General features: G+C 36.8%; 2 protein-coding genes across 2 annotated transcripts in view; both read left to right on the forward strand.

Moving 5' to 3' along the window:
* The first annotated feature begins 555 nt into the window (after positions 1-555).
* LOC149843732 (thioredoxin reductase NTRC-like) lies at positions 556-15,861 on the forward strand. Its single transcript, XM_090000042.1, has 11 exons — positions 556-913; positions 2,119-2,332; positions 2,489-2,594; positions 4,862-5,127; positions 6,418-6,697; positions 10,481-10,588; positions 11,327-11,413; positions 11,556-11,660; positions 12,556-12,686; positions 14,151-14,212; positions 15,534-15,861. The coding sequence occupies exons 1-10, from the start codon at positions 691-693 to the stop codon at positions 14,209-14,211; spliced, it is 1,581 nt and encodes a 526-aa protein (XP_089856168.1). The 5' UTR covers positions 556-690; the 3' UTR covers position 14,212; positions 15,534-15,861.
* A 2,360-nt stretch (positions 15,862-18,221) lies between these two features.
* The window catches only part of LOC149843733 (F-box family protein with WD40/YVTN repeat doamin), a 45,435-nt gene continuing 37,350 nt past the window's right edge, over positions 18,222-26,306 (forward strand). The window contains exons 1-2 of the mRNA XM_090000043.1: positions 18,222-18,455; positions 25,884-26,087. Coding sequence (XP_089856169.1) covers positions 18,295-18,455; positions 25,884-26,087 — 365 coding nt within the window. The 5' untranslated portion in view covers positions 18,222-18,294. The remainder of the gene's footprint in view (positions 18,456-25,883; positions 26,088-26,306) is intronic.

Genomic DNA, 26,306 nt, shown 5'->3' on the forward strand with positions numbered 1-26,306 from the left:
TTTGATAAGTTTGGGATAGTTAAGAGGTTTTGGTTTTCATATATATATATACATATATATATATATATATATATAGAGAGAGAGAGAGAGAGCTGAAAAGCGATTTTTACTTAAGTAAAACTCAACAAAGGGTTGAGTCCCACAAGCACAAACACAACAGCAAAACATGAAAACACTGTTTACACAAAAACAAAAAAATCTGAACACAAAACAGAAAACTTGTTAAGGTTGAACAAGACATCCAGAAAAGTAGCATCATTTTTTGCCTCTCACTGTAAATAACCAAACTCTTCAAATAGTCCTCCACTTCTTTCCGCGTCTAATTACAGCAGGAGAGACCCTAAAATAACCATTCCCTAATTGGCAGGAAAAATGCATAAGCTTCGATAGAAAAAGGAAAGAAAAAGGCATCCACTCTCTCACACGAGGATAGCCATTTTCCTTATTCTTTGGCCCCACCAGGCGGCGTTCAAGTCATTTTGGAAAGGCGAGGCTGGTTAGCCATTTTCCCTCATTTGTTTGTTGCTACTCTATCTCTCTCTCTTTCTTGAACTCACTCGAACGTCCAATCACCATCAAGAGAGAGAGGATGGAGTGTCCTGCCGCGTGTGGTCTGCATCGTCTCTCGTCCCCTCACACCGGATAGAACGAAGAGGCAGCCGCTCTCTCTCTCTCTCTCTCTCTCTCTTCATGGCTCCTTCTCCTTCTTCCACCCTATGGAGTGTGACCAACCAAACCTTTCCCTCCTTTCACCGCTCTTCCCTTCCTACCTATCACCACCCACCTCACTCCTTCCCCCCACTTCCTCTCTCTTCTCTCAGATACTCCAACATTGTGACCAAGGAAGCGTCTGCCCGTCTGCTTCGCCCCGTCCATACTGCCGTCGCTACAGAGGACTCACCCACCACTTCAGGCAAAGGCCTTCCTTCTCAAAGAGTCACTTATTGGTCTTCTTTTTTTGATTGTCTTCTTGTCGATACAATCCCGTATTTGCCTAAGTTGGTTGTGGACACTGTGTTTTTATCTTCTGCATATGCAAATACAACTCGGATACTGGAAATTAAATAACTTTATGGTTATTTTTGCTTCTCCGAGTATATCGGTGTCGTCTAAATTGTCCACAGTATACAGTGTTGTCTAAATTGTCCACAGTATACGGTGGCGTCACCACTTTGGTGATTCTTTAGCCTTTCCGTTAGTGAAGAAGGGGAGATGGATGGATTCCGGTGGGATTTGAACACGAGAGTACTTCAGCTGAGATGGTGTAGCTCTGTTCGGTTCAGATATCTCATTCGACCTTTGATTCTCTACTTGTTCATTGTTTGATGTTTCATGTAGTCGTGTCTTGAACTACTAAGAAAGATGGGAATTTATTGAATCTGAGGCTCATCTAGTGATGCTATGAGTTCCGAAATGCGGATCGTGAGGAGTGGAATGGGAGAAGGAGGCTAATTGCAACGGATATTCAACGATCGGATTGCACTGTTGATTCCATGCTTCGAACTCCAGTGTTGTGCTGAAGGGGTGTTTGGAGTTCGGATGCACCCGCTTATCTGAAGAACTGGGAATTAGTTGGGATGCTACGACGTGGTGTTCAATACAATATCCAACTTATCCCTTCTTGCCGAGATATAGAGCTTAAATGGAAATTTTGCCGAGAAACTCATTCTGAATCGAATGCAAAGCATTCCACCATCGCTTGGATGGTGGCATTTTTTTCTTGATTTGCATGCATTTACCTTGACACTCAGGATCACATGTTCATTTTACAATTTGCCTAATGCTGCTCCTCTTCTTTGTTGTCAGTCTTTTTTTTCCAACATTAGCCCTGTTGCAAATACTTATCAGCTTGTTGGGCCATATCTGTGTTTCTGGTTATGCTTCCCGTTTGCAGATCAAACATGACAATTATACTATGATTTTTGGATGATCTTTAATGTTGGTTGAAGTTTCTTGCCACTGTATTCTCATGATATTGTGCTATTGTTAATTTGGCCATATAAAGCTGTCTTAATGCTTGCAATCCCTAATTATGAATTAATCATCTTAGAGCTCAAGATAAAGGTGCTGTTATGCATAGGTTTAATGCTCTTGTTTTGTTGATAATTGATATTGCAGTTAAAGCGAAAGGTATTGAGAATTTAGTAATCATAGGCTCTGGTCCTGCCGGCTACACAGCAGCAATTTATGCAGCTCGTGCAAATTTGAAGCCAATTGTCTTCGAAGGATATCAAGTTGGTGGTGTTCCGGGAGGGCAGCTGATGACTACAACAGAAGTAGAAAACTTCCCTGGGTTTCCTGATGGTATTACTGGCCCGGATTTGATGGATAGGTTAGTGTTGCTGCTAGAGCTGATTTATATGGTCTTGTGTTTCCTTTAGAGAGTTTCAGTGGCAGAATTGCCTTTTGAGCATCCTTGAAATGTCTGCTTTTCTGTACCTTGATTGAGCTAGTTCTTATAAGCATTTGGGTTCATTTTATTGATTAGAATAAGGAGGCAAGCAGAACGATGGGGGGCTGAGCTTTTCCAAGAAGATGTTGAGTATCTTGATGTAAGCAGAAGACCCTTTACTGTCCGGAGCAGTGAACGCGAGGTAAACAACATACAGTTTTCCATGTGAAATGAAGAGCATTGGGTGGTGGCATTAGGCTGTTTAATCTGATTTTTGAGCACATATTCTGAAAAGATGTTGACTACTGAGTATATTACTGGATAAGATTATTAATTGTGGTTATCAGAGGGCCATTCAATTGGTTAATCATCAGTTGAATGCCATTGACATACTACTTTTTTTTAAGGACTACTTATTACTCTAGGATAACTGTCTTCTGAATTATATCTAGCTCTCTAGTATGAACTTCCTATCTGGACCCACTTTTGTTCCTAATACCTATTTCAATATCTTTACAAAAAATATGGTTTCCATTATGTGAATATAAATATGCACAAAATAGAAAAGCATCAATAAAAATAAAGGCTAAATATAATATGATATTCAAGGATTAAATATATACATCATAAATATATATGTATATATATATATATATATATAATATGGGGTAACATTGAGTCATGGTGACATGAGGTATAAATGTTTTTTTTTTCATTTTTTATTGTTTTTATGAAATTAACCTTACAGATGTGATCTAGATGTTTTACTTAGCGACAATCGGCTCTTTAATCGTCCGATTGCAACACATAGGCAGGTTTTTATAAGTCTTCAAAAATCGATGGCCTACAATGTGTGATACTTTCCTGGGTCATAAAATCGTGTTTTTCATCGGAAAACATTATCCAAAAGCTGGTTTTCACTATTTTTAATATGCTGAATCCGTCCATGAGGTCAGATTGGATAAAAAAACAACTTACGCATGGAGAAGAAGCGTTTGTATGTAATGGCACCATTACCAAATGTTTCTCATATATGTGTGCGTGCGTGTGTGTGTGTGTGTGTGTGTGTGTGTGTGTGTGTGTGTGTGTGTGTGTGTGTGTGTGTGTGTGTGTGTGTGTGTGTGTTAGGTTGTGCAGCCATCTTCTTTCATGCATCCACTTTTTATACATTTCTTCTATAAAAAAGTACAGAATATGAATCCATACCCTTGGACTAGGATCTGGTAATTGATAAAAAGTAGAAATTATAATTGAGTTGGGAGCTGTAGTGTTTTAATATGTAGGAGCCAACAAAAAAATGTTCACTTTTATCTTATGCAAAAAAATGAGGGGCATTTGATCAGAACAACCTTTTGAAAGAGGGGGAATATGGAGTAGGGGAAATTGGCCATCCGGATTATAGTTGAAGCTGCCTAATAATGTATCATTGGCTCAATCAACATGATGGTTGACCGGATGGAAAAGAAATCATGATTGTGAGCACTAGTAAATGTGATCTCATGCCTGGGCTGAGGTTGCATGATGGGGTGGTGAAGATAGACTGGTTGGGATGCTAATCAGTGTGCTTTCTATTGTCAGTTAAAATGATGTGTATGTTGGCAGAGCAAGAACATCCTATAGTGGAATGTTTGTGAAGTTTAGAAGGTTTCAATTACAAGAAGTTCGTAGATATGGTTATGCGGATTCAGTGCGGTACACAGAAAAAAGTGTGAATCTACCTTTTAGTTAGAGTTTGTGATACCCAGAGAATGTACTGATATATCGCACAAACTTCAGGGGGTTCACTCGTGCAAAAGGTAAAATGGTCCTAAAGAAGTCAGACATTTACAAATTTGGCAGAAGGCTGCGGACTTCAACTGGATGGGAGCTTGACAAATAAGCTACATTTCTTAAGACATTTTTTTTGTAATTCAGGTACAGAGAGTGGTGGTGATGCAGAAAGATTATGACATAGTTGCATGTAAAATGGCATCTTGCTACTGTCTTGTTTAATTGCAACCACATATCCCATTGAAATCCAAGTTATAGTATTATTGTGCTTACAGTCTGGATGTCCTGGCGCAGACTGAAAACCTGACTTGTCTGTAACGGAATGCAAACTTAATCATAAATGAGCTAGTTGCCTGTCAAACATAGCAAAACTGTGAAGCAGAATTTTACATACATTTGTTGGTATGGATGACCGATATGCTAATGTCCTATATGTTACACATAAAGGAATACTCTTGCACTCACTCATCAGTTGTAGAGCAACTTCCATATTTCCACATATCTTTCTCCTACAGAGAATTGAATTTTCTTCTTTAGTTTAGAATTGCTGTTTGGATCAATCTTAAGTTCAACTGTTCCTGCCTGAAGTTCTTTTCATATACATAATGCATGCAGATATATACATGCATAAACAAACAAACAGACATGCAAACACATCTGAACTTTGTTGGTGCTGACTCTGTGTTATCTTGGTTCTAGGTGAAGTGCCACAGTGTGATATATGCAACTGGAGCTACAGCAAAAAGGTTAAAGTTACCTCGTGAAGATGAATTTTGGAGCAGAGGTATAAGTGCATGTGCTATATGTGATGGAGCATCACCTTTATTTAAGGGTCAAGTACTTGCAGTGGTAGGAGGTGGTGACACTGCTACTGAAGAAGCATTATATCTCACTAAGTATTCTAGTCACCTGCATTTACTTGTTCGTAGAGACCAACTACGTGCATCAAAAGCCATGCAAGACCGGTGAGCAAATAATATCCTTCCTGTCCAGACTTTGGTTTCATCTGCTTCAGTGACAAAACATTAATTTTCTCTGAAGTTGTTTGTTATCTGTTTAAAACTCAACTTCTTTACTAGTCTTTCACACGAACTGGAACTCGCATTTATGCCTGTCTGACTTGTTGGTTGCCATCTTTATTTTTGTTTTTTTTTCAAGTTTGTTAGTTTTATTATTGTTTGTTTTTCCGTGAGAATACTTGTTGCATATTCATATTGAAAATATCTTCTGTTGACAAGCATTCATCTTATTCAGCTCAGATGAATTATGTTGATTTGCAACTCATGTATAGTTTGTCTTGAACTGTTCATCTCTTGTCTCAGTCAGTAAACAGATCAGGCATCATTACTTGATTCCTTTGCCTTTATGCCTTACAACACGTGTTATGCGGGCATGTATATGCTTTTGGCCTCTGTTGGCCCTATCTATGTTGCATATTCTATTGCCTAACCTAAGGTTTGATATTTTAGCAGAATAATCTTAAACCTGTTTTAAAAATGTATTGCTGCCTTGTGGATCTCTACTCAGGTTTTGCCTCCTCATAGTCCAGGATATCTCAAATGTGCTCCTGACCTAATAAATTAAATTTGTTTCTTTATTTTTTCTCACTCTTCAAAGCCAGAAAAAAATGTGAGCAAGTCATTTTCTATCCTTTATTTTCTCTTTCTGAAAGTTGTTGTTTCTTCATTTTTTGTGCTGCTTTTTGGTCATCTGATGTCAAATGTTTCCCACAGTTTTGATACCATCTGTCATGGGAAGTGCACATATGTGTACATTATTTTCTGACAGCTCATCATCTTATCAGCATGCTACTTGTGTTTTATCATAAGGTTTTCTCCTGTGCATATGTTTTGCACTGAGGCAATGGTGGAAACTTCTATCTTAGTTTAGATGTTACTTTTATCAGAAATAAACAAGCTTATGAGTTGGCTGATTAATTCTATTGATTGATATGTCAGCGACCTTTTCATAGAGGCAATCCTTTTCTTTGTCCAATTATTAAGCTTTCCTTTGAACCTAGTTCCCTTGTTTTACCTGATTTTCACAAAAATATGAATAGGCTTGTGAAGGCATGTGATTTTTTTTAAACTGTATAATGTACATGAAGGCTTTAGTTCTTGTGGTGACAAACTTAAATTTCATTCTTCAGATCAAATTCTATTCAGGAGAGAAATTGATAATTGATTTTGTGGAAGTTAAGTTTTCAACTTCTTGAATGTTTGTTTAACAGGTTAATTATGGCGAATGTTTCACAGAATCTATAATAATCCAAATATTACAGTACACTTCAACACAGAAGTGGTGGATGTTGTTAGCAATAACAAGGGGCAAATGTCTGGCATTCTGTTAAAAAGGGTTGACACAGGGGAGGAGTCAGTTCTGGAGGCAAAAGGCCTTTTCTATGGTATTGGCCACTCACCGAACAGCCAATTGTTGGAAGGTCAGGTTGAACTTGATTCTGCTGGATACATATCAGTGAAAGAAGGCACAGCAAAAACTTCTGTTGAAGGTGTCTTTGCTGCTGGTGATGTGCAGGTACTTCTATTTAAATTAACTTCTCAGATCCAAGACCCTTTATTTGTTTTTCATAGCATTTTTAGCTCTATCTGAAAAGTCCTACTTTTTAGAACTCACAAGTTTTAGCTGTACAAGAATCCTCTAGTTGACTGTTTATGCAAACAAATTGTGGTTTTATAGTTCACTAATTTATTGATGGTACACATAAATTTGCTGTCACAAGTATGTCATTTCGGACATTTTGACAACACAAGTTGTATACATGTAAAAGGTCAAATATCCTAGTGTGGGACTAACAGAAATCTTTTCATCAGTGCAAAATCAAGTTTAATAACACATGGTTGTTGTATTCTCAATTTTAAACAATTTGAAAGAGTAACAAGGTATAACTGAGCGACGCACTGTGTATAATTGTTTAGTTATACACTGCCGGTCCCAAGCCCGGATAAATGAGGAGGGTTGCGGTAGGCCTGCGACAGCCAGCATAAAAACTTAGTCATACCCTATGAATATGAACCAATATGAGAATTTCGTTGGGGCGTTCCCTACTGAGCGACACGCTGTACTCTATAGGCTCGGAGGCAGTGATAAATGGGCAAGGGTTGCTAGGTCGTCGCCCGGAAGCGACGCGTCACACCGGCGCCCGGGTGTGGTGTCAAATAGGCAAGGGGGTTCCCTCACTTTGTTCGACGGGTGGGGGTAAAGATGTTAGTCCAAGACTATAAAATTAGGTTAGCCACTTGGAACATAGGGTCTTTAACTGATAAGTTGGTAGAGTTAGTAGATGTTATGTGTAGGAGAAATATTGATATTTTATGTCTACAAGAGACCAAATGGGTAGGTGAGAAAGCAAAAGTGATAGAACCTTGGGGATATAAGATTTGGTATACAGGAATAAATAAGAATAGGAATGGAGTAGGGATTGTTATGAGTCGTGAGTTTATAGATAATGTAGTTGAGGTCCGTAGGAAGGGTGATAGGATTTTACTTATTAAATTAGTATTAGGTACGGATATTATTAATATTATTAGTGTTTATGCACCTCAAGTAGGTTTAGATGATTCCACTAAGCGTCAATTTTGGGAAGATTTAGATGGAGTAGTACAAGGGATATCTTATGGAGAAAGGCTTTTCATCGGCGGTGACCTTAATGGGCATGTAGGCATTAGTAGGGATGAATTTGAGAGTATCCATGGAGGCTATGGTATAGGAGAAAAAAATGATAGTGGAGAAAGGATTTTAGATTTTGGTTTGTCCTATGATATGATCTTAGCAAACACTTGGTTTAGGAAGAGAGAGTCTCACCTAGTAACATTTAAAAGTGGGGTTAATACGAGTCAGATAGATTTTTTCCTACTTAGAAAGAGAGATAGGGGTTGTTGCATCGATTGTAAGGTTATACCGGGAGAAAGTGTAGCTACACAACATAGAGTCTTAATTTTAGATCTTAGAATTAGACAATGCCGCAAAAGGGATAGACATAGGATAGATCCTAGAATTAAGTGGTGGGCACTGAAAGGAGCTAAACAAGGAATGTTTGTAGAGTGGGTAGTTAAGGAAGTTGATTGGTGTCTCGAGGAGGATTCAGAATCTTTGTGGAATAAGATAGCGGGTGGCATGAGAAATGTGGCTAAGGAGGTATTGGGTGAGTCTAAAGGCGGTGCACCGCTAGGTAAGGATACATCGTGGTGGAACAAGGATGTCAAATTAGTTATTAAGGTAAAAAGAGAGTGTTATAGAAATCTAAGTAAAAGTCGTAATAATGAGAATTTGGAGAAGTATATGATAGCAAAGAAGGAAGCTAAAAAAGTAGTTCGGAACGCGAGGGATAAGGTATATAAGGAGGTTTATGACAAGTTGGATACCAAAGAGGGTGAGAAGAATATTTATAGGATTGCAAAAATGAGAGATAGGAAATCGAGGGATCTGGGTATGGTTAGATGTATCAAAGATGAAACACAAAGGGTTTTAGTCATAGATGAGGAGATTAAGGAGAGAGAAAAAGATTATTTTGATAAGCTATTTAATTAAAGTCATGCTCAGGATCTTGGAGACTTTTTCATTCCTTTTTATGAGATGAATCATGACTTTATGTGCAAGATTCAAAAGAAAGAAATTGCAGAGGCTTTGAAGAAAATGAAATCAAGAAGGGCAGTTGGCTCAGATGGTATACCTATCGAGGCTTGGAAATGCTTGTGAGAGAAAGGTTTAGAATGGTTGACAAATCTTTTTAACAAGATTTGGCGGACAAATAAGATGCCTAATGAGTGGAGGAAGAGTACTTTGGTGCCTCTATATAAGAATAAGGGTGATATACAAGATTGCACAAACTATCGTGGTATAAAACTCATGAGTCATACTATGAAACTTTGGGAGAGAGTGATTGAGTCTAGGTTGAGGAAGGTTGTCATGATATCGGAGAATCAATTTGGTTTTATGCCTGGAAGATCTACTATGGAAGCTATACATCCTCTTAGACAACTTATTGAGAGAAATAGAGAGAGGAACAAAGATTTGCATATGGTTTTTATTGATTTGGAGAAGGCTTACGATAGAGTACCTAGGAACGTTCTCTGGTGGACAATGATGAAGAAAGGTGTTTCTCTTAAGTACATTAGTATAATTAAAGATATGTATGAAGGAGTAGTAACCAATGTCCGCACTTGTGGAGGGGTGACAACCAATTTTCCTATAACGGTTGGGTTACATCAAGGATCTACTTTAAGCCCTTTCCTATTTGCTATAGTGATGGATGAGCTTACGAGATCAATTCAAGAAAATGTGCCGTGGTGTATGTTGTTTGTTGATGATATTGTTTTGATTGATGACTCTAGAGCTGGGGTTAATGCTAAGTTAGAATTATGGAGACAGACATTGGAAGCAAAAGGTTTTAAGTTGAGTAAGAGTAAGACAAAATACATGGAATGTCGATTTAGTAAGCAACGAAATAGAGATGGGAGTGTAGTGAAGCTTGGTGAGAAAGAAATACCGGTGGATGATTCTTTCAAATATTTGGGATCTATCATTCAAAAGTATGGAGAAATTGATGGAGATGTAAATCATAGGATAAAGGTTGGGTGGATGAAATGGAAGAGTGCAATTGGAGTGTTGTGCGATCGTAGAATGTCATTGCGGTTGAAGGGAAAGTTTTATAGGACGACTATTAGGCCCGCTTTACTATATGGTACGGAATGTTGGGCTGCCAAGAGACATCATATTCAAAAAATGAGTGTAGCTGAGATGCGTATGCTGAGATGGATGTGTGGAAATACAATAAAAGATAAGATTCGGAACGAGGAGATACGTAAGAAGGTAGGCGTTGCACCCATTGAAAATAAGATGAGAGAGAATCGTTTACGGTGGTTTGGACATATTCGACGAAGGCCTAATGATGCTCCTGTTAAAAGGATGGAGAAATGGGAAAATATATTAGTTAAAAGAGGTCGGGGTAGGCCTAGGAAGACATGGATGGAGGTGATAGGAAAGGATATGAATGCTTTGAACCTCACCGAGGACATGGCATTGGATAGAAATGAATGGAGGAGAAAGATTCATGTGGAAGACCCAAAATGATTTTCTTTGTTGGTTCATATCGCCGACCCCAATTGTTTTGGGATGAAGGCGTAGTTGTTGTTGTTGTTTTGTTTTGTGAAAGAGTAACAAGGTGTTTTTGTACATATGTTGATATCTGGTTCTTTCATGTTTCATAGCTCCTTGAAATTGTCTTTAATTTACATGATTGAACATCATTTGGAAATGTATATCTAATGCATGTTTATCATGTTCTTTTGGTGTAAGTAGGACCATGAATGGAGGCAAGCCATAACAGCTGCTGGCTCAGGGTGTGTAGCTGCATTATCTGTTGAGAGATACCTTGTGAGAAATGACCTTCTTGTTGAATTTCACCAGGTAATATTCATCAATGTTTCTGCTCTTAAGTTGCTTTGTGGTTTTCTGGTCAGTTTTTATATGAATTTCCATTATGGTTAATGCAACAGTCAATGCATTGTTATTAATTCTAAATTACAGCTGTGTACTGTCACAAGAGGAAGATGTAACCACATATGGAATTGCACCTTGCATTAGGTGATATCTAGATGTATTGTACCAATGTACAAATAGATATAAACACTTATGCACATGCCTATGATTTATTAATTTTCTCTTTCAATTCCGATAACCTTTTGTCAGAATAATCTCCTCTACTCTTATTCCATCAGCTTATATTTTCCCCTGCATATGTGAAATCTATTTTTGTTCATCTGGAGGTTAGAAAAAAAACAGAAATGCTCCTATTTAGGTGTGATCTGCCAATCATTTTGTCCCATGGCTTTAACGAGCTTGAGGGATGCTGGCATTGTACTTCTTGCACCTCTAATGCCTTTGGGCACTGAGAGCTTCCCCAACATATGCCCCCCTCCCCCACTATACCGTTTGCACCTAAAGTTTTTAGAATATGTTTATGTTGAATATATCGTAGGGGAGGTTTCCTGGGTTTTCTTTTAACTGATTATGAAATATTTGGTATCAATTGGTATATGGGTAAACTTTGGCCATGGTGTGTGTGTGAACATATGTTGTTTAAGAATACTTTTTTTTTTCTCATTTCTAGAACATGTTTCTGTGACAATTTTGTTTTGTTAATAGCCCAAAACAGAAGAAGTTAAGAAGGACCTTTCAGACAGAGATATTCAAATGGGTTTTGATATCACACTCACAAAGCACAAGGGTCAGGTGAGGTGGATGTCCTATTAATATTTGGTCATGTCTGCAGTATTTAGCAGTTTCGTTTATGGCATTCTTGCTGATTTGTGCACTTCCTGCCTTTTAGAGTCCTGTTATATGCTTCTAACTTTATTGTTTTCCTTTTCTGTAGTATGCTTTGCGGAAGTTGTACCATGAAAGCCCCAGGATAATCTGTGTATTGTACACAGCTCCTACTTGTGGCCCTTGTAGAACTTTAAAACCCATCTTAAGCAAGGTAAAATCAATTATGGTTCTCCCACTTTCTTGTTAGAATGTATTGGTTTCATCAATTTGAGACAAATTTGTGTTATGAAAATATAATTGCAACTTTATTCATACTACTGAACTGCACTTTTTTGTAAATCATACCCTTAGAAGTTAGAAGTAACCTAAGAGTAAGCTTTGGTAGGTAAATTTGGGATGATATCCTTTTTTTTTTAAGGAGAATCTAAGCTTTGGTAGGTAAATCTTTGGGATGATATCCTTACATTCTAAATGGTATACATTTAATATAGTTGATTGTAGGTACAATCTAGTTGGAATCTCATTATGCAAGTTGTTTTGACTCAATCTAACCTCATAGACGTGTTCAGCATGCTCAATTTAGTAGGAAACGACCCTTGGATCATTTTTTGTAGTGAAAAAACGTGTTTTGAGTCGGAAAAAAATGGTGCATTTACAACTGTACATTTTTTGTATAAATAGAAAACCTGTACACAGGTCGGATTCTGGTGATTCAAAAGCCGATTCCCACTAAAAACAGCATGTAGATCATCCATGGGGTTGATCGGACAAAAAAAAAACAAAACTTTAAAAACAATGGAAGTTGCTAAGTCATTTGTACATACAAATGATAGTAGCAACATTTAACCCCATACTAAATCTGCTAAACTTCTATTTTCTTTGACAAATTCTCCTACTAAAAATAAAGACATTCATCTGATACCTCAAGTTCTTGACTTTTGATGCATCATTTGGAATATGTTGTTGTTGCCGTTCCTTGTCACAATTCCTTTGTGGAACAAAACAATGTTTCTTGTTGAATATGAAGACTTCTTACAACATAATGATTTTCGGCTTACATTGATGGCCTCTACTGTTAACAGAACTCATGCTTTTCATTGTGGCAGGTTATTGCAGAGTTTGATGAAAACGTTCATTTTGTTGAGATAGACATTGAAGAGGATCCAGAAGTTACTGAGGCCGCAGGAGTTATGGGCACACCATGTGTCCAGTTCTTCAAGAACAAAGAAATGCTAAGGTTTCTTGATTCTCGTCTTCATCATTCTTTTGAAGTCATGTTTCTGTTTAGAAATTTTATTAGAATAACTGTTAGTTTGGCTCTTCCTGTGTGTCTTATGGTGTTTTTGGATTCAGGGAATCTGGTATAATTGGAATTCAATTCTACTAAATTCCATTAAATCCTTTGGTCCTTCTCTAGCCACAGAGGAATTTAGTGGAGTTAGACTCTGATTCTGCGGAACTCCCTGAATCCAGAAACACCCTTAGGGATTTTTCATCGATAGTGATGTGATGAAATGATTCATAAATGACAGGAGTTTTCTTTTTCTTCGATGGCAATTTCTTAATAAATGTGCCTGAGGTCAGTGATGAGCAATTAGGTTCGTACTGGAACAGTAGCTGTTCTAAGTTGTAAAAGACGGCGTTCTTAAATGCTTCCAGAATCTGTTGGTGATTCGAGGATGCTTAACAGAATAGCTATGCTCCTGGAATTTATAATGTACAGTATGCACTCCCATAAACATATGTACAATGGGGTTTTGTTGTACTTGTCATGCATTTCTTGTGGCTTGAAAGATCATACATTTGCTCGGCATTAATGCCATCAGCATAGTATATTTAGGAACAAAAACATGCTGCCTTTTTTGTGTCCTGTTTACTTGGAATTTCTGTGAAGGTTAAAAAAGCTCTTCTCTCGTGAGTGGAAAAAAAAATCAGTAATCTAGTTCTTCGTTGAAGCTTGGAATAAACAAGCTGAGTTTTGCCAAACTGTTCAGCTAATATGATTCAGACAAGTGCTTGCTAGGTATGCTGCTGCAATTATATTTTTCTTCTTTGCAACAAACAAAATGCCAAAAGCAGGGGCATTTCATGTGCAGCACTGGTTACTTTGGTGATCTACTGCTACAAACAGCCCTGCATTTCCTGTTATTATGTGAGGGATTTTATGGAAATTGTACCCAATCTGGAAGCTGTAAGACCGACATAAGCATCTTCTTTTCTTTGTTTTAATGGCTATTTCCAACTTGAATCCACATCAAATTTTTTGAAAAATTAGATTTACTGTATTTGGTAATATTCTAGCGTACAAGAATATTTTATTCAAATTATGTCATGGTTGGGTACCGTACAACAGGTAACATAGGAGACAGGAAAACCTGTAAAATTTCAGACTATCGGGTGTGATGCAAGATCTGGAACACTCCCCGGATTCTGCTTGTTTGTGATGTTCATATGCAAGTGATTCTAGTGTTTTTTAAGTTTACACATAATGTGGATTCAAGGTATTTAAATTTTATGTACAGCCGTGTTATATTTTGTTTGTGGGAAAAAAAATTTACTGGTTTGAACAAGTTGGTCAGTACTAATTAATTCTGTGATGTTATATTGCTTTCTATTATCTATATTGTTGCTAAATCAGCTATTACAGGTTATATTGTGTCTTTTTATGTTATTGTCTGCTAATTTGGTGGATACGATGCAGGACAATCTCAGGTGTGAAAATGAAGAAGGAATACAGAGAAGTTATTGAAACAAACAAATGAGGTTTATCATCTCCATTCCCAACCATATCAATTTACGGGATGCAAATTTTTTTCTAATTTTTTTAGGTGCAAGTCATTTGTTGTATTATTCATTAAGATATAAATGATTGCATTCAAATCCACAAGCCATCAGTATGTCAAAGATGATTATGACATTTTATGTTCCCTTTCTACAGCGGCAATTCAAATTTGTGGTTTGTGGTCTTTCTCATAATCGTTAACAGTGGCAGTCTGTAATGAAACAAAATGTACACTCATACAATGCCACTACTAATGGGCAAAAATACAATAAGCCACAAAGGCTGGCACAAACAACTCACAAAGAGTATTAGAGAGAGAATACACAAAATATAAAAAAAAGGAATATTTTATAGCCGTTCCAACAGCTCTATTTGGTACATTACCAAACAGCCCTTATAAAAAAAGAGAAAAGAAAAAGAAAATAAGAAATAAGAAAAAGACAACTGTGCCCCTAATGTGCACAGCCTATTATTACAAAGACATGAAATAACAAAAATAGTCCTGATGAGTATAACTTATTACGATAATGTACAAACACTATATATATATATATATATATATATATTTGGCACCGACTTTTTTGCTTAAACTTTCTCGAACAATTTCTGGAAATTTTTTAGAATCATAAAAAACAAGCTATTTGCTTTGCTATAGCTTTGCCGATTAGAAGGATGAAGAAATGAAAAAATATATTAGTTAAAAGAGGTTGGGGTAGGCCTAGGAAGACTTGGATGGAGATGATAGGAAAGGATATTAATGCTTTGAACCTCACCGAGGACATGGCATTGGATAAAAATGATTGGAGGAGAAGGATTCATGTAGAAGACCCAGAATGATTTTCTTTTTTGGTTCATATTGCTGACCCCAATTGTTTTGGGATGAAGGAGTAGTTATTGTATAAAAAACAAGCTATTTACATATGACAGACTAAGCATCTTTCTTGACTATATTAGAAGTATGTGGATTTATGGCCACATCACTCTATGATGCGTTTTCTTACACTTTACAATTTGGTCTCCGGGACTGTCTGATAACCTCAATTTGTTTGGTTTCACTTAGCCCTGCCTGACTGGATCGAGTAAATGGTGGGGTCTGATATGGGTTGATAAAATTTTGAATATCCACTCATAAAAAAATTTGAATATCCAAACCAAATAGAGTTCAATTAATATTTGCTTGCAATTTTAGGTTCTAGATGGTTAGGGAGATTATTAGATTCAGATTTGGGAAGGGTGGGCAGACCTGTCAGTGTCTTCATCTGTTGATGTTAGATCTGATTAAATTCCATTTGATCATTATAGGCCAAAACGGATACATGGACAATCTTACAGCTGTCACAAGGATGCAACTAAAAGGACTTGGCCCCCATACCAGTCTTGTGTAGATGTTCATTAAGACTTAAGGAGACACATGAGGACCCGGTGGAGCGTCCCGTACACAAGGAAGCTGAATTTTAATATTTAATATTTTAATAATTTGTTTAATTTTTATGATTTTTTTTACATTAAAACCCAAAATGGCCGATTATCTGGTTCATTTGAAAATTGATTCAGGTATTGACCGATACTGACAATGTTGCACTGGACATGCCATTTCTCTGTGATTTTTTCATTAAAAATATTTTGCATGTTGAAAAGACGGGTGTAATTTGGAGTATCCCTTCGAGTTAACTACTTAGCCTCACCCTGCCCTCCCAAACCCTCGCTTCTTCTTTTCCCTTTTATTGATCAAGCTATGGGCTGCTTGCTCACAAGGGCTGCATCTTTTGCTGCAAAGCCTAAACCAAATGAGAAACTATTCCTGAGCGTGTGTGTGTGAGAGAGAGAAAGAGTTTTACACTGCAGGCACAGACTTTAGTCCACGATCAACGTGACACCTCTTGGCCTGTATGGAAGTCCAAACCATAACGATGGTTTCTCTGTGTTGCATAAAAAGAAACATGGGTTGCTCCAATGAGATTGAGATCCCTCTTTTGCGATGGTGCAAGTCTTATTGATTCAGCTATTTTATGCAATGCTACGCACCCCATTTTATGATAAATCCCCCCTCCCCCCTAAAAAAAATCCCATCATATTTCTCTTTTAAGGGTCTGTTTGGAATCTAGGAACTGAGATAGGAATTAATGCATGTGGCAAAAAGTTGGTCAAACTACCACCTGGTGGCTGTTTGGAAACTGGTAGCTGGGATGGGAGTTAATGCATTTGGGATGTGAAGTGCCATTGTATTTACACTAAAGCATGGATTTGGCAGCTGCCACTTCATGAAATTTCACTTCCCATCCCAGCTACTAGTTTCCAAACAGGGCCAAAGTTTAGGTGAGAGAGAGAGAGAGAGGTGACGCATAAACTTGATCATCATCTTATTACCTACCAGGATGAACAGGTCCAACATGGGGACCCGTTTCCAATTCACTTGTCTGACCAAAGATTTTCAACATGGACCTGGCCTTGGCCTTATAGTTCATTGATTTGCCTTTAATCCATGTAATTAGGAGAGAAACAAAGAAAAGAGAGAGAGAGAGAGAGAGAGAGAGAGAGAGAGAGAGAGAGAGAGAGCAATGCTTCCTAATGGATAAATACAAACCCGATTATTTTTTAGACATATGTTGTCGTTATTGGTGACTAAGGGGGCGTTTGATTTCGCCGGATGCCTACTGTGTGGGGCCCATGCAAACACAGGATGCGTAGACAGGTGGGACACTGCGTTTTGTTATCTCACTCTATTCCGCCCTCCCCCTTGGAACAGGAGAGGACAGGACAATGTGGACACCTTAAAAAAACAAACAAATAAACAATGTCCTTGTCCAGGGCTGTCCATGGATAGGATATGACACTGTGTCCTTGTCTTCCCCTGTCCACGAATCAAATGCCCCCCTAAGCTTTTTGTCCATGAGGGCACCACCTCTTTGATTAGGAGCGACTATGGTTTGTCATTAAACAAGGGATGACCACAGCTCAAAATCCATGGAGAGCGTCCGTTGTCATAAGTTTGGAGCTAGGTGTGTTTCCCTATCAGCAGGAGGACCTCAAATGTTTTATCAGTGGAAAAGGCTACCACCAATATATGGAGCGGTGGTTTCCCCTTAAGCCCAACCAAAAACAAAGATGTTTTTGCTTTCCACTAAGCAAAGTCAGTTTCCCCCAAAAGAAGCCAAATGTAAATTAATAATTTTAGTTGTGGCAAAAGTAATAGTTTTGCTTTAAATTTTATTAAGAAATGTTAAAAAAAATGCTATAATTGCAATATGTTTTTGTATTCTTTTTTTTGTAACCGAGATTTGTGACTATGGTATGAACATGCTTTTAGAAGGGAAGTAGTCCATCCAATTCTGAGAACAATAAAAAAAGAAATTGCAAGGGGGCATAGAAATTAAAGAATGAATACATAGTAAAAAATGATTTGTATTAAAACTGAGAGATGAAAAAATTTGACATAAAAAGCAAATTACAAAAACTGCAAATAGTATACACAAAACTCTCATTATTAATTTTATTTAAAGGAAAAACAAAACTCTGGTTCGACGAGAGATCTGATTAAGATCCAAAGATTTCAATGTAAAAAATAAACAAATATGATTTTATCAGGTATTAACCATCTACGTAATCCTTATTCAGACACGGGCATGTTTTTTCCTATGAAAGATCCGATTGGACTAGTGTACGGATCTGGTACCAGATCTAAATCCCAGAGTGAAAAGATCAGGTGCGTTATGATTGCGCACATATTTGTGCATTAAGCACCTGATCACCCCATCTTGGGGACGGGGCGTAATAGTTGTGGGGCCCGAGGCCTGATGGAGGGCAATCAGGTGCTTAATGCACAAATTTTGTGCCATGTGATTGCACCCGGTCCGGACTCCAGATCCAGACCCACCCGTTTATGGAGGATCCGCACGATTTTCTTTTTAAATAAAAAGTTAAGAAAAAACTTTTTTGCATCGCCGATTATCTGTAAAGAAATTAATCATTGTTTTTTAAAGGCTCTTTAAAGGTTTGTGAGAGGAGAGCCGAAGCTTCTCCGGCGAAGAACGCCTATTGGGTGCGCCGGAGCGGGAGGGAGTCAATGGAAGCGGGGCCGAGCGACCGGCAGAGGCACAAGGCGAAGGGGGGCGCCGCCAACCTTGCGAGGGGTGTCCACTGCCTCGATCCCGACGCTCTCTGCAAGATCTTTTCGTTCCTCGACCACTTCGCCCTCGCCCGCTGCTCCGCCGTCTGCAAGTCTTGGTGATTCCTCCCTACCCTAATCAAGTTATTCAAATCGATAATCTAGGGTTTCTTGCTTCCTTGTGAAGTTGCTTTGGGAATGGCGAACACCCGAATTTAAATCGATGCACAATCATCGTTCGTTAAGGGATTTTATGTGTTCCATGTTCTATTCTGAAAACTGGGAAATCGGTGGTTCGTTTATGGGGTTTGGACAGGTACGGCGTTTGGATTTGAAGTTAATGAATAAGATCTTCGCGAACTCGAACTGATTCTCATGCGTTGCTGTTCACGTAAAAAGCTAGTGTGCTTGCGTTTGGTGTTCTGTAGAGTTTGATGGCGTTGTAGATAAGATGGTATTCTCAAAGCTTTTTGAATGGGGGAAAAACCATAATATAGTAACGAATAAAAGAAGAGGAAGTTTGCGTTAATGTTCTGATATCATCAAAATAAAATTTAATGTCGTTTGTACATGGTTATCTTTATTTTCAAGTTTGATTAGTTTATTTTCAACACATCTTCTACGGATTTCTCTGAGATTACCTATGCTCAAATCATCTTTAAAAAATTCCCTTGCCAATGTTGTCCCAAGTGTCCAAAACTCATAGTTGTGACCATGTTAGGAGAACAGCTGCCAATGATGATTTAGAAATGTCAAAGTCATGCATAATCACGAGTCACAGGAACCAACCTACTCAGATATAGAGAGGAATGTATCAGGATGACCGATGAAGCCTCGTGTTGATTATCACCTTCACGGATGTCTAAACATTGTTGGTGGAAATTTGTCCTTGGACTTCGTCAGCAGTGAGGTCCGTGATGCTGTTAATACTAATATGCATTTGGTTGTTAATGTTAATTTTTTATTGAATGAATGCTCATATTTTATTTCTTAGATACTTATGTAGATCAAGTTGTTGCATTAATGTTATTTTTACATGTTAATCTCATATTTTTTGATATTTATTTGAGATTTTCTATTTCTTGTTGGTTGTTGCTTCATTAATAAAGCACTTTTTATTTATTTGATATTTTTTTAAGTTTTCAAAAAGAATTTTGAGGTTTACCCTTTACGCCATGAGGCTTACGCCTCGCCTCAGTTTTTGGTGGAGTGCCTCGCTTCGCCTCAACGCTTTTCACAACATTGACCCAATGTTTAAAAGCCTATCAAAACGAAGAGAATCACAATTTTTTCCAATAGTTTGAGCAATAAAAGATACATACCTATAAGTCAAGGTTTTCTGTTTAAAAAAAAAAAATCAGTGAAACTGAACCAGTTTAACATACATGTATTCAGGTGTTTGTGTGCACAAACCCAAAGGAACCATGATAACTATGCTATAATGAATTTGTATAAGTTACAGACTGGACCTTAGAAAATGCATATTGGCACTAACAACCAAATGTTAATATATTTGTCCAAAACTCTCCAAAATGAGAGTGTTATCATGTTATAAATGATTTATCATGTATAAATGAACAACAAAGTGCATTTAACATAAAGTCCAAGTTAATTCAGGCTAATAGTTATGCTGACACAATTGTGGAACCCAACATCAACCTAACGACCCACATTAGTGACAAAAAGATTGCAGATAGAAAATGATAGGGTTAAAACAGAAACTGACTGCACTGCACAAAAAACATCAAGCACGCTTCCGGTCAGCCAAAAACTAATAAAACAAAATCTTTTGATAAAATCAACTTCAAGAGGAAACAACTCTTGGCGCTAAAGACATACAACAGACCAAATGACTCTGAACCAATTCTGGTGTATTAGTAGCAGTCTACACTTTACACAAAATTGTGAACAGCTTGGTCAATGGCCTAGCTCATGTTTCACAGATCTAAATTTGGTTTTGAGCAACCATACAGTGTTTGAGTGGAATAGGCCACAAAAATAAGCCTAAAGCACACATGAAAAGATTCGCAAGGTCAAGGCATGATCACATGTGAGATATCGTGGACAAATAAGCAATGAAAGCAACAACCTATTAGCAAATGTAAGTCAAAATTCAAGCAATTGAACATACAAGAAAACCATCAGATGAGCAAAGAGCTGTAAGGAAAATAGGATACGATAAGGGTATGTCCCTTTCACTAATGCAAAAGGGGCAACAACTACCCAACATTACAATGATGTGTTACAAGTCACCTTAGCACCAAAGCATATAGATTATAGAATATATGAAGAACATCAAGGTGTGCATTTTCCTTTTAACGAAATGCAGAGAGGGAGAGAGAGACGAGTGAAAGAGACAAGAGAGAAACACAAACAGAGAGAGAGAGAGAGAGAGAGAGAGAGAGAGAGAGAGAGAGAGAGAGAGAGAGAGAGAGAGAGAGAGAGAGAGAGAGAGAGAGAGAGAGTACCTGTCGGCCTCTTCTTCTTCTTGTTCTTTTCAACAGAGAGATTGCAAAAGAGAGAGATGATAGAGCAGGGACTGTGAGAGCAGAGATGAGATAGCAGAGACGGGAGAACAGGGAGACCGAGAGAGCAGGGAGATGAGGGTAGCCATCGGGGCCTTCTCTATTTACCTCTAAAATTGGGTCAAATGGGGGCTTTGACCCCCATTTTGTTAAAATATATGGATGTTATATATATATATCTTTTGTAATGCACACTAGGGGTAATTTGGTCTTTTCATCTATTTGTAAATAGACATGTCCATTAGGGATATTTTTGTATTTTTCTCTTTTTTCTTTTTGTTAATTAAAGGGGTAAATGGGGATTCCCTTAAGAGTCATTGGGACTCTTTTGGGAGCTCCCATTGGCCCCTCTTGATGTGTATATATAAAGGGGACTTCTCCCCTATTTTCTTTAATGCTTTTTCAAGCATTTCAATAATAGATTCATTATTATTTCAAGTTCTCTCTTGTCTCGTGTGTGTTTGGTGTTTGCCCTTTGTGGCATATTGTATCTTGTCCATTAGAGACATTGTGATTATGTGATTGTACCTTCTTTTACTCACTTTGTGACATTGTTTTTTGGCACTTATATTTCATTACATGGTATCAAAGCCCCTAAGTGTTGGAGCACTCTTGGGACTTCTTTCTTTTATGTTTGAGTGTTATTAAGTTTTACACTCTTGTTCTTTAATTCTTTCGATTTGGCCGACAAAGATGCAAAAAATGACTTCATTCAAATTGAATGAGACCAACTATAGAATGCGTGTGGTCGCTATGGAAAATAACCTTAAAGACAAGAAACATTGAGGATATGCATCTGGAATCGTTCCGGAACCACAATTGAAGCTCACCAAGAAGGAAGGGAATGAAGAAAAAACTTTGGGTGATGAAAAAAAACCCAAAGCTATTGAATAATACCAATCCGAAGTTAAGATTTGAAAAGTGAGCATGCCAAAATATTGGCATGGTTCATGAATAATGTGGAGCTCAAGATTTGTGCTAATCTATCAAAATTTAAGAAGGCAAATGAAACATGGTTCTTCATGAAAGGTATCTACACTCAAAAGGATCATGTTAGACATTTCGTTTTACAAGAAAAAGTAAGAAGAATCAAGCAAGGAGTTATGAGTACTAGAGAGGTAAGAGCAAATGGAGAGAGAAATATTTTTTAAATTTATTCACGGGCTTCGTTCCAAATTTGAACAACTAAGAGCATCCCTTCTTCATAGGGCTTCTACTAGTCTTAGTGAAATTATTGCCCATTTATGCCAAGAAGAAACTCACTTAACTCTTAAAAAAGACTTTGATAAGGTCCATGCAGTATCTAAATCGGAAAACAACATGACATATAAACCTCCTCATTTTTGGAAAAATAACAATAGTGGAGAAAGAAAAAATGTTTGTCACCATTGTAATGAACCAAGCTATCTTAGACCCGATTGTTCTAAGCTTCAAAAAAAGGTGGCTTCCGTTGGAGATAGTCCAAGCAATTCAAGTGAAGAATCAAGAAAAGATGGAGACATAAAGGACTCCATTGCTCAACTTAAGGAAACTGTCCAACAATTCGTGAGAAACAACTCTTCCACACCTTCCACTTCTGGTGCCACAGTCTCATCAACTCCCAGTATGTTCTCTTGGATCCTTGATTCGGGTGCCTTCTTTCATATCACTCCAAATGCATCTCTTTTATCCAAACCGAGTTTTAACTCTTTTAAATAATTTGTTTCCACAGTCGATGAAACATCATTAAATGTTAAAGGGATGGAAAACCTTGAATTTTTTTTAAGCTAAGGCAAAGAATTTTATGTTCCAAAAATTAGGATTATTCCAAAACTTAACTTAAATCCTTTCTCCGTTTCTCAAATAACCAATTTTGGATGTAGTGTCTCTTTTTCACCAAGCAATTGCTATGTGCAAAGCCATAGAAGATGAGACCTATATTATATAACTTTTTTGTCTTTGCCATCCAAATCATTTTCTAATCATGTCCAATCTAAAGATATTGTTACTTGACACAAAAGGTTTGGTCTTCCTAGTGACTCTAAGTTGTATCTTTTTTGTTTTTTTGAAAAATTTTGTAATGAAAAAAAATTTATCTTAAAAAAATGCATTATCTTCCTTATCCACATAGCAACTTTATTTTCAAGAGACCATTTGAATTAGTGCATTCAGATATATGGGGACTGACACCCATTATGTATAAAGGAGGATATTCATATTATGTTGTCTTTATTGATGATTTCACTAAATACACTTTGGTTTACTTTATTAAAAATAAATTCAATGTTTTTTCTATTTTTAAAGAATTTCATATTCTTATTCAAAATCAATTTCAAAACAATATAGCCATTTTTAGATCCAATTCAGGAGGTGAATACATGTCAAATGAATTTCAAAACTACCTTAAATAAAATGATATTATTCATTAAAGATCTTATCTTAAAACTCCTCAATAAAATAGCCTTGCCGAAAGAAAACATAAACATCTTATTGAAACAACATGAACTCTTCTTATTTCTAAAAATGTTTCAAAGAACTTTTGGGCCGAAGTAGCTCTTTCCGCAATTTATCTTATAAATAGGATGCCATCTTCATCTTTAAAAAATGTTTCCCCCTTAGAAAAATTGTTCAAAATATCTTTGGATTTTAAAAGATTAAGAATTTTTTCGTTATAAATGCTTTGTTCTTCTTTAAGGACAAGATAAACTTTCACCAAAAGCTCTTGAATGCACTTTTATTGGCTATGGTAAAAATGAAAAGGGATATAGGTGTTATGATATTAAAAATAACAAACAGTATATTTCAAGAAATATGACTTTTCTTGAAGAACAAAATTGATTTGAATCTTAAAAACTCAAGGAAGAGGTTGATTACTCTTTTTCCTTTGATTTATTACCTAGAAATGAGTCTAAAGATTTTAATTATACTATTTGTGATGATTTATTTCATCAAAATGATGATTCTCACAATGAGAATCCAAATGACATCCATGTGTATTCTTGGCGAGAGGGAAATGAACGTCAAAATGCTTTTGACATATATTTACAAAACATTTCCTTAGAAGACCAAGTAAAAGAATCTCTACCTAGGCGATCTTTTAGGAGTAATATACCTAAAAAAATTGTGTTATATGATTCATTTTTCCCAAATTATATAACTTGTCTAATGATGATCCATTCCTATCATGAGCCTTCCAAGCCAAGCAACATCTACATTTGATTGATGCTATGATACTTGAATTAGAAGCACTCAATAAAGCTAACACTTGAATAATTGTAGGTCTTTCTTTAGGAAAAAGGCTATTAGATGTAGATAGGTTTATAAAGTCAAAACTAAGAGTGATGGGTCATTAGAAAGATACAAGGCTAGGTTAGTTGCTAAAAGGTATGTACAAGAATATAAAATTGATTATGAGAAAACCTTTGCTCCGGTTGCTAGAATGACTAGTGTAAGAACTTTAATAGCCTTAATATCTATTAAATAATGACCTCATTATCAATTAGACGTCAAAAATGCTTTTTTAAAATGAGAACCTTTGTGAAGAAGTCTACATGGATCCTTCGTCTGGTCTTGCGATTGAGAAAGAAAAAATTCTTAAACTCAATAAAGCTCTTTATGGTCTTAAACAAGCTCTAAAAGCTTGGTATGATCGCTTTAGCAAAGTTGTTATTGATAATCATTTTACTTCTTGTTATGTTGATACTATTGTTTTTGTTAAGAATGCAGGTGATCACATAACTATTTTATTGTTATACGTTGATGACATGATTATCACTAGGAATGATAAAAATGACATTGAGTTTATTAAAAATGACATTTCTATCACAGGTTATGGTGTTTTTCTTGGAGAATCATTAATCTCTTGGAGATGTAAGAAACAATAAAATGTGTCTTTATTTTTCACAAAATCCGAGTATAGGACGATGGCCATAACTACAACTGAACTTATTTGGTTGAGAAGTTTGCTCAAAGATATAGGAGTGATTATCTCTATTCCTTTGAAGTTGTGTTATGACAATAAGAGTGTCATCTAGAATCACACCTTCTATGAATGAACAAAACACATCGAGATGGACTGCCATTATGTTCGAGATGAATTTTTACGGGGCACCATTCAACTACCATATGTCACTTCAGAGAATCAACTCGCAGATTTTTTTATGAAAGCCTTGTCATCACCTCATTTTTACTTTCTCCTAAGAAAACTCTCGATGATCTCACCTTCAGTTTGAGGGAGGGTGTTAAAATATATGGATGTTATATATATATTTATATGTATGTGAGACTCTTTCCAACGACTCTTTTGGGAGCTCCCCTTGGCCCCTCTTGATGTGTATATAAAAGGGACTTCTCCCCTATTCTCTTTAATATTTTTTCAATCATTTCAATAATAGATTCATTATTATTTCAAGTTCTCTCTTCTCTCTTGTGTGTCTTTGGTGTTTGCCCTTTGTGGCATATTGTATCTTGTCCATTAGAGACATTGTGCTTATGTGATTTTGCCTTCTTGTAGTCACTTTGTGACATTGTTTTTTATCACTTGTATTTCATTACACATTTGACCCAATATATATGAGTTTGTGTGGCGTGCCTCGCCCTGAGCCGCATGCCTCATGGTGTATAAGGCGTACGCCTTAGGCTAGCACCTTGAGGTGCGTTTTTAACAACATTGAATTGGGTGCATTTTTGCTTGTTTAGTTGGGACAAGTTTCAACGCTCTCTTTCAACATTGTTTATTTATATAAAGTAATGAACTAGTTTAAACAATTTTCTTGACTATGTTATTAGTTTATACGTTTCCTCTTCTTGTTTTGCAATATTTATGTGTATGTGGAAGCTATGAGGATAAAAGTCTTCTTTAGAACTCACAAATTATTGCCTTGCTGTATAGAAATCTTTTCTAGAATAAATAAGACATCATTGTTGCATTTCTTTTAGAATTGATGGGCAACTGTTGCTATTCGCTTTCTAAGTTGCACTCTGATATTTAAGCTCATTTCCTAAGTTGTCACAGTGATGAACTAAATCATTTCTTTCTTAAAGGCACACAATTATTCAAGGGTCCAGTCTATGGAAAGATCTGTTCTGCAAGCAGTATCAAAAAATTAAGGATGACTGCGGTGATGAGTTAATTTCTTGCCGGAGGCTATCAAATATGTGCTTTGCAGATTTGGCCATGGAGCAACATAGAAGGTCCTTAATTAATGGAACTGTTCGTATCCGTCAATGGGATTGTCATTCTAAAGGGTAAGTATGATCTAACAAGATTTCCGGTTCCACTTGATTTTAAATTTCAGTTAAAAACAATGATAACACCTATTTCAAGTATTAATTTATGTGAAAAGCTTGTAAAGTTTGACATTTTCTAACTGCTACTTTGTTGCAGAATCCGACTTTATCATGCTTCAACCTTTTGATTTGAGATGAAATATGAAGTATTGAACACAACCAAATATCATATGAAAA

This window comes from Nuphar pumila, chromosome 3, assembly GCF_984573655.1.
Source record: "Nuphar pumila chromosome 3, dmNupPumi1.hap1.1, whole genome shotgun sequence".
Taxonomy (NCBI): domain Eukaryota; kingdom Viridiplantae; phylum Streptophyta; class Magnoliopsida; order Nymphaeales; family Nymphaeaceae; genus Nuphar; species Nuphar pumila.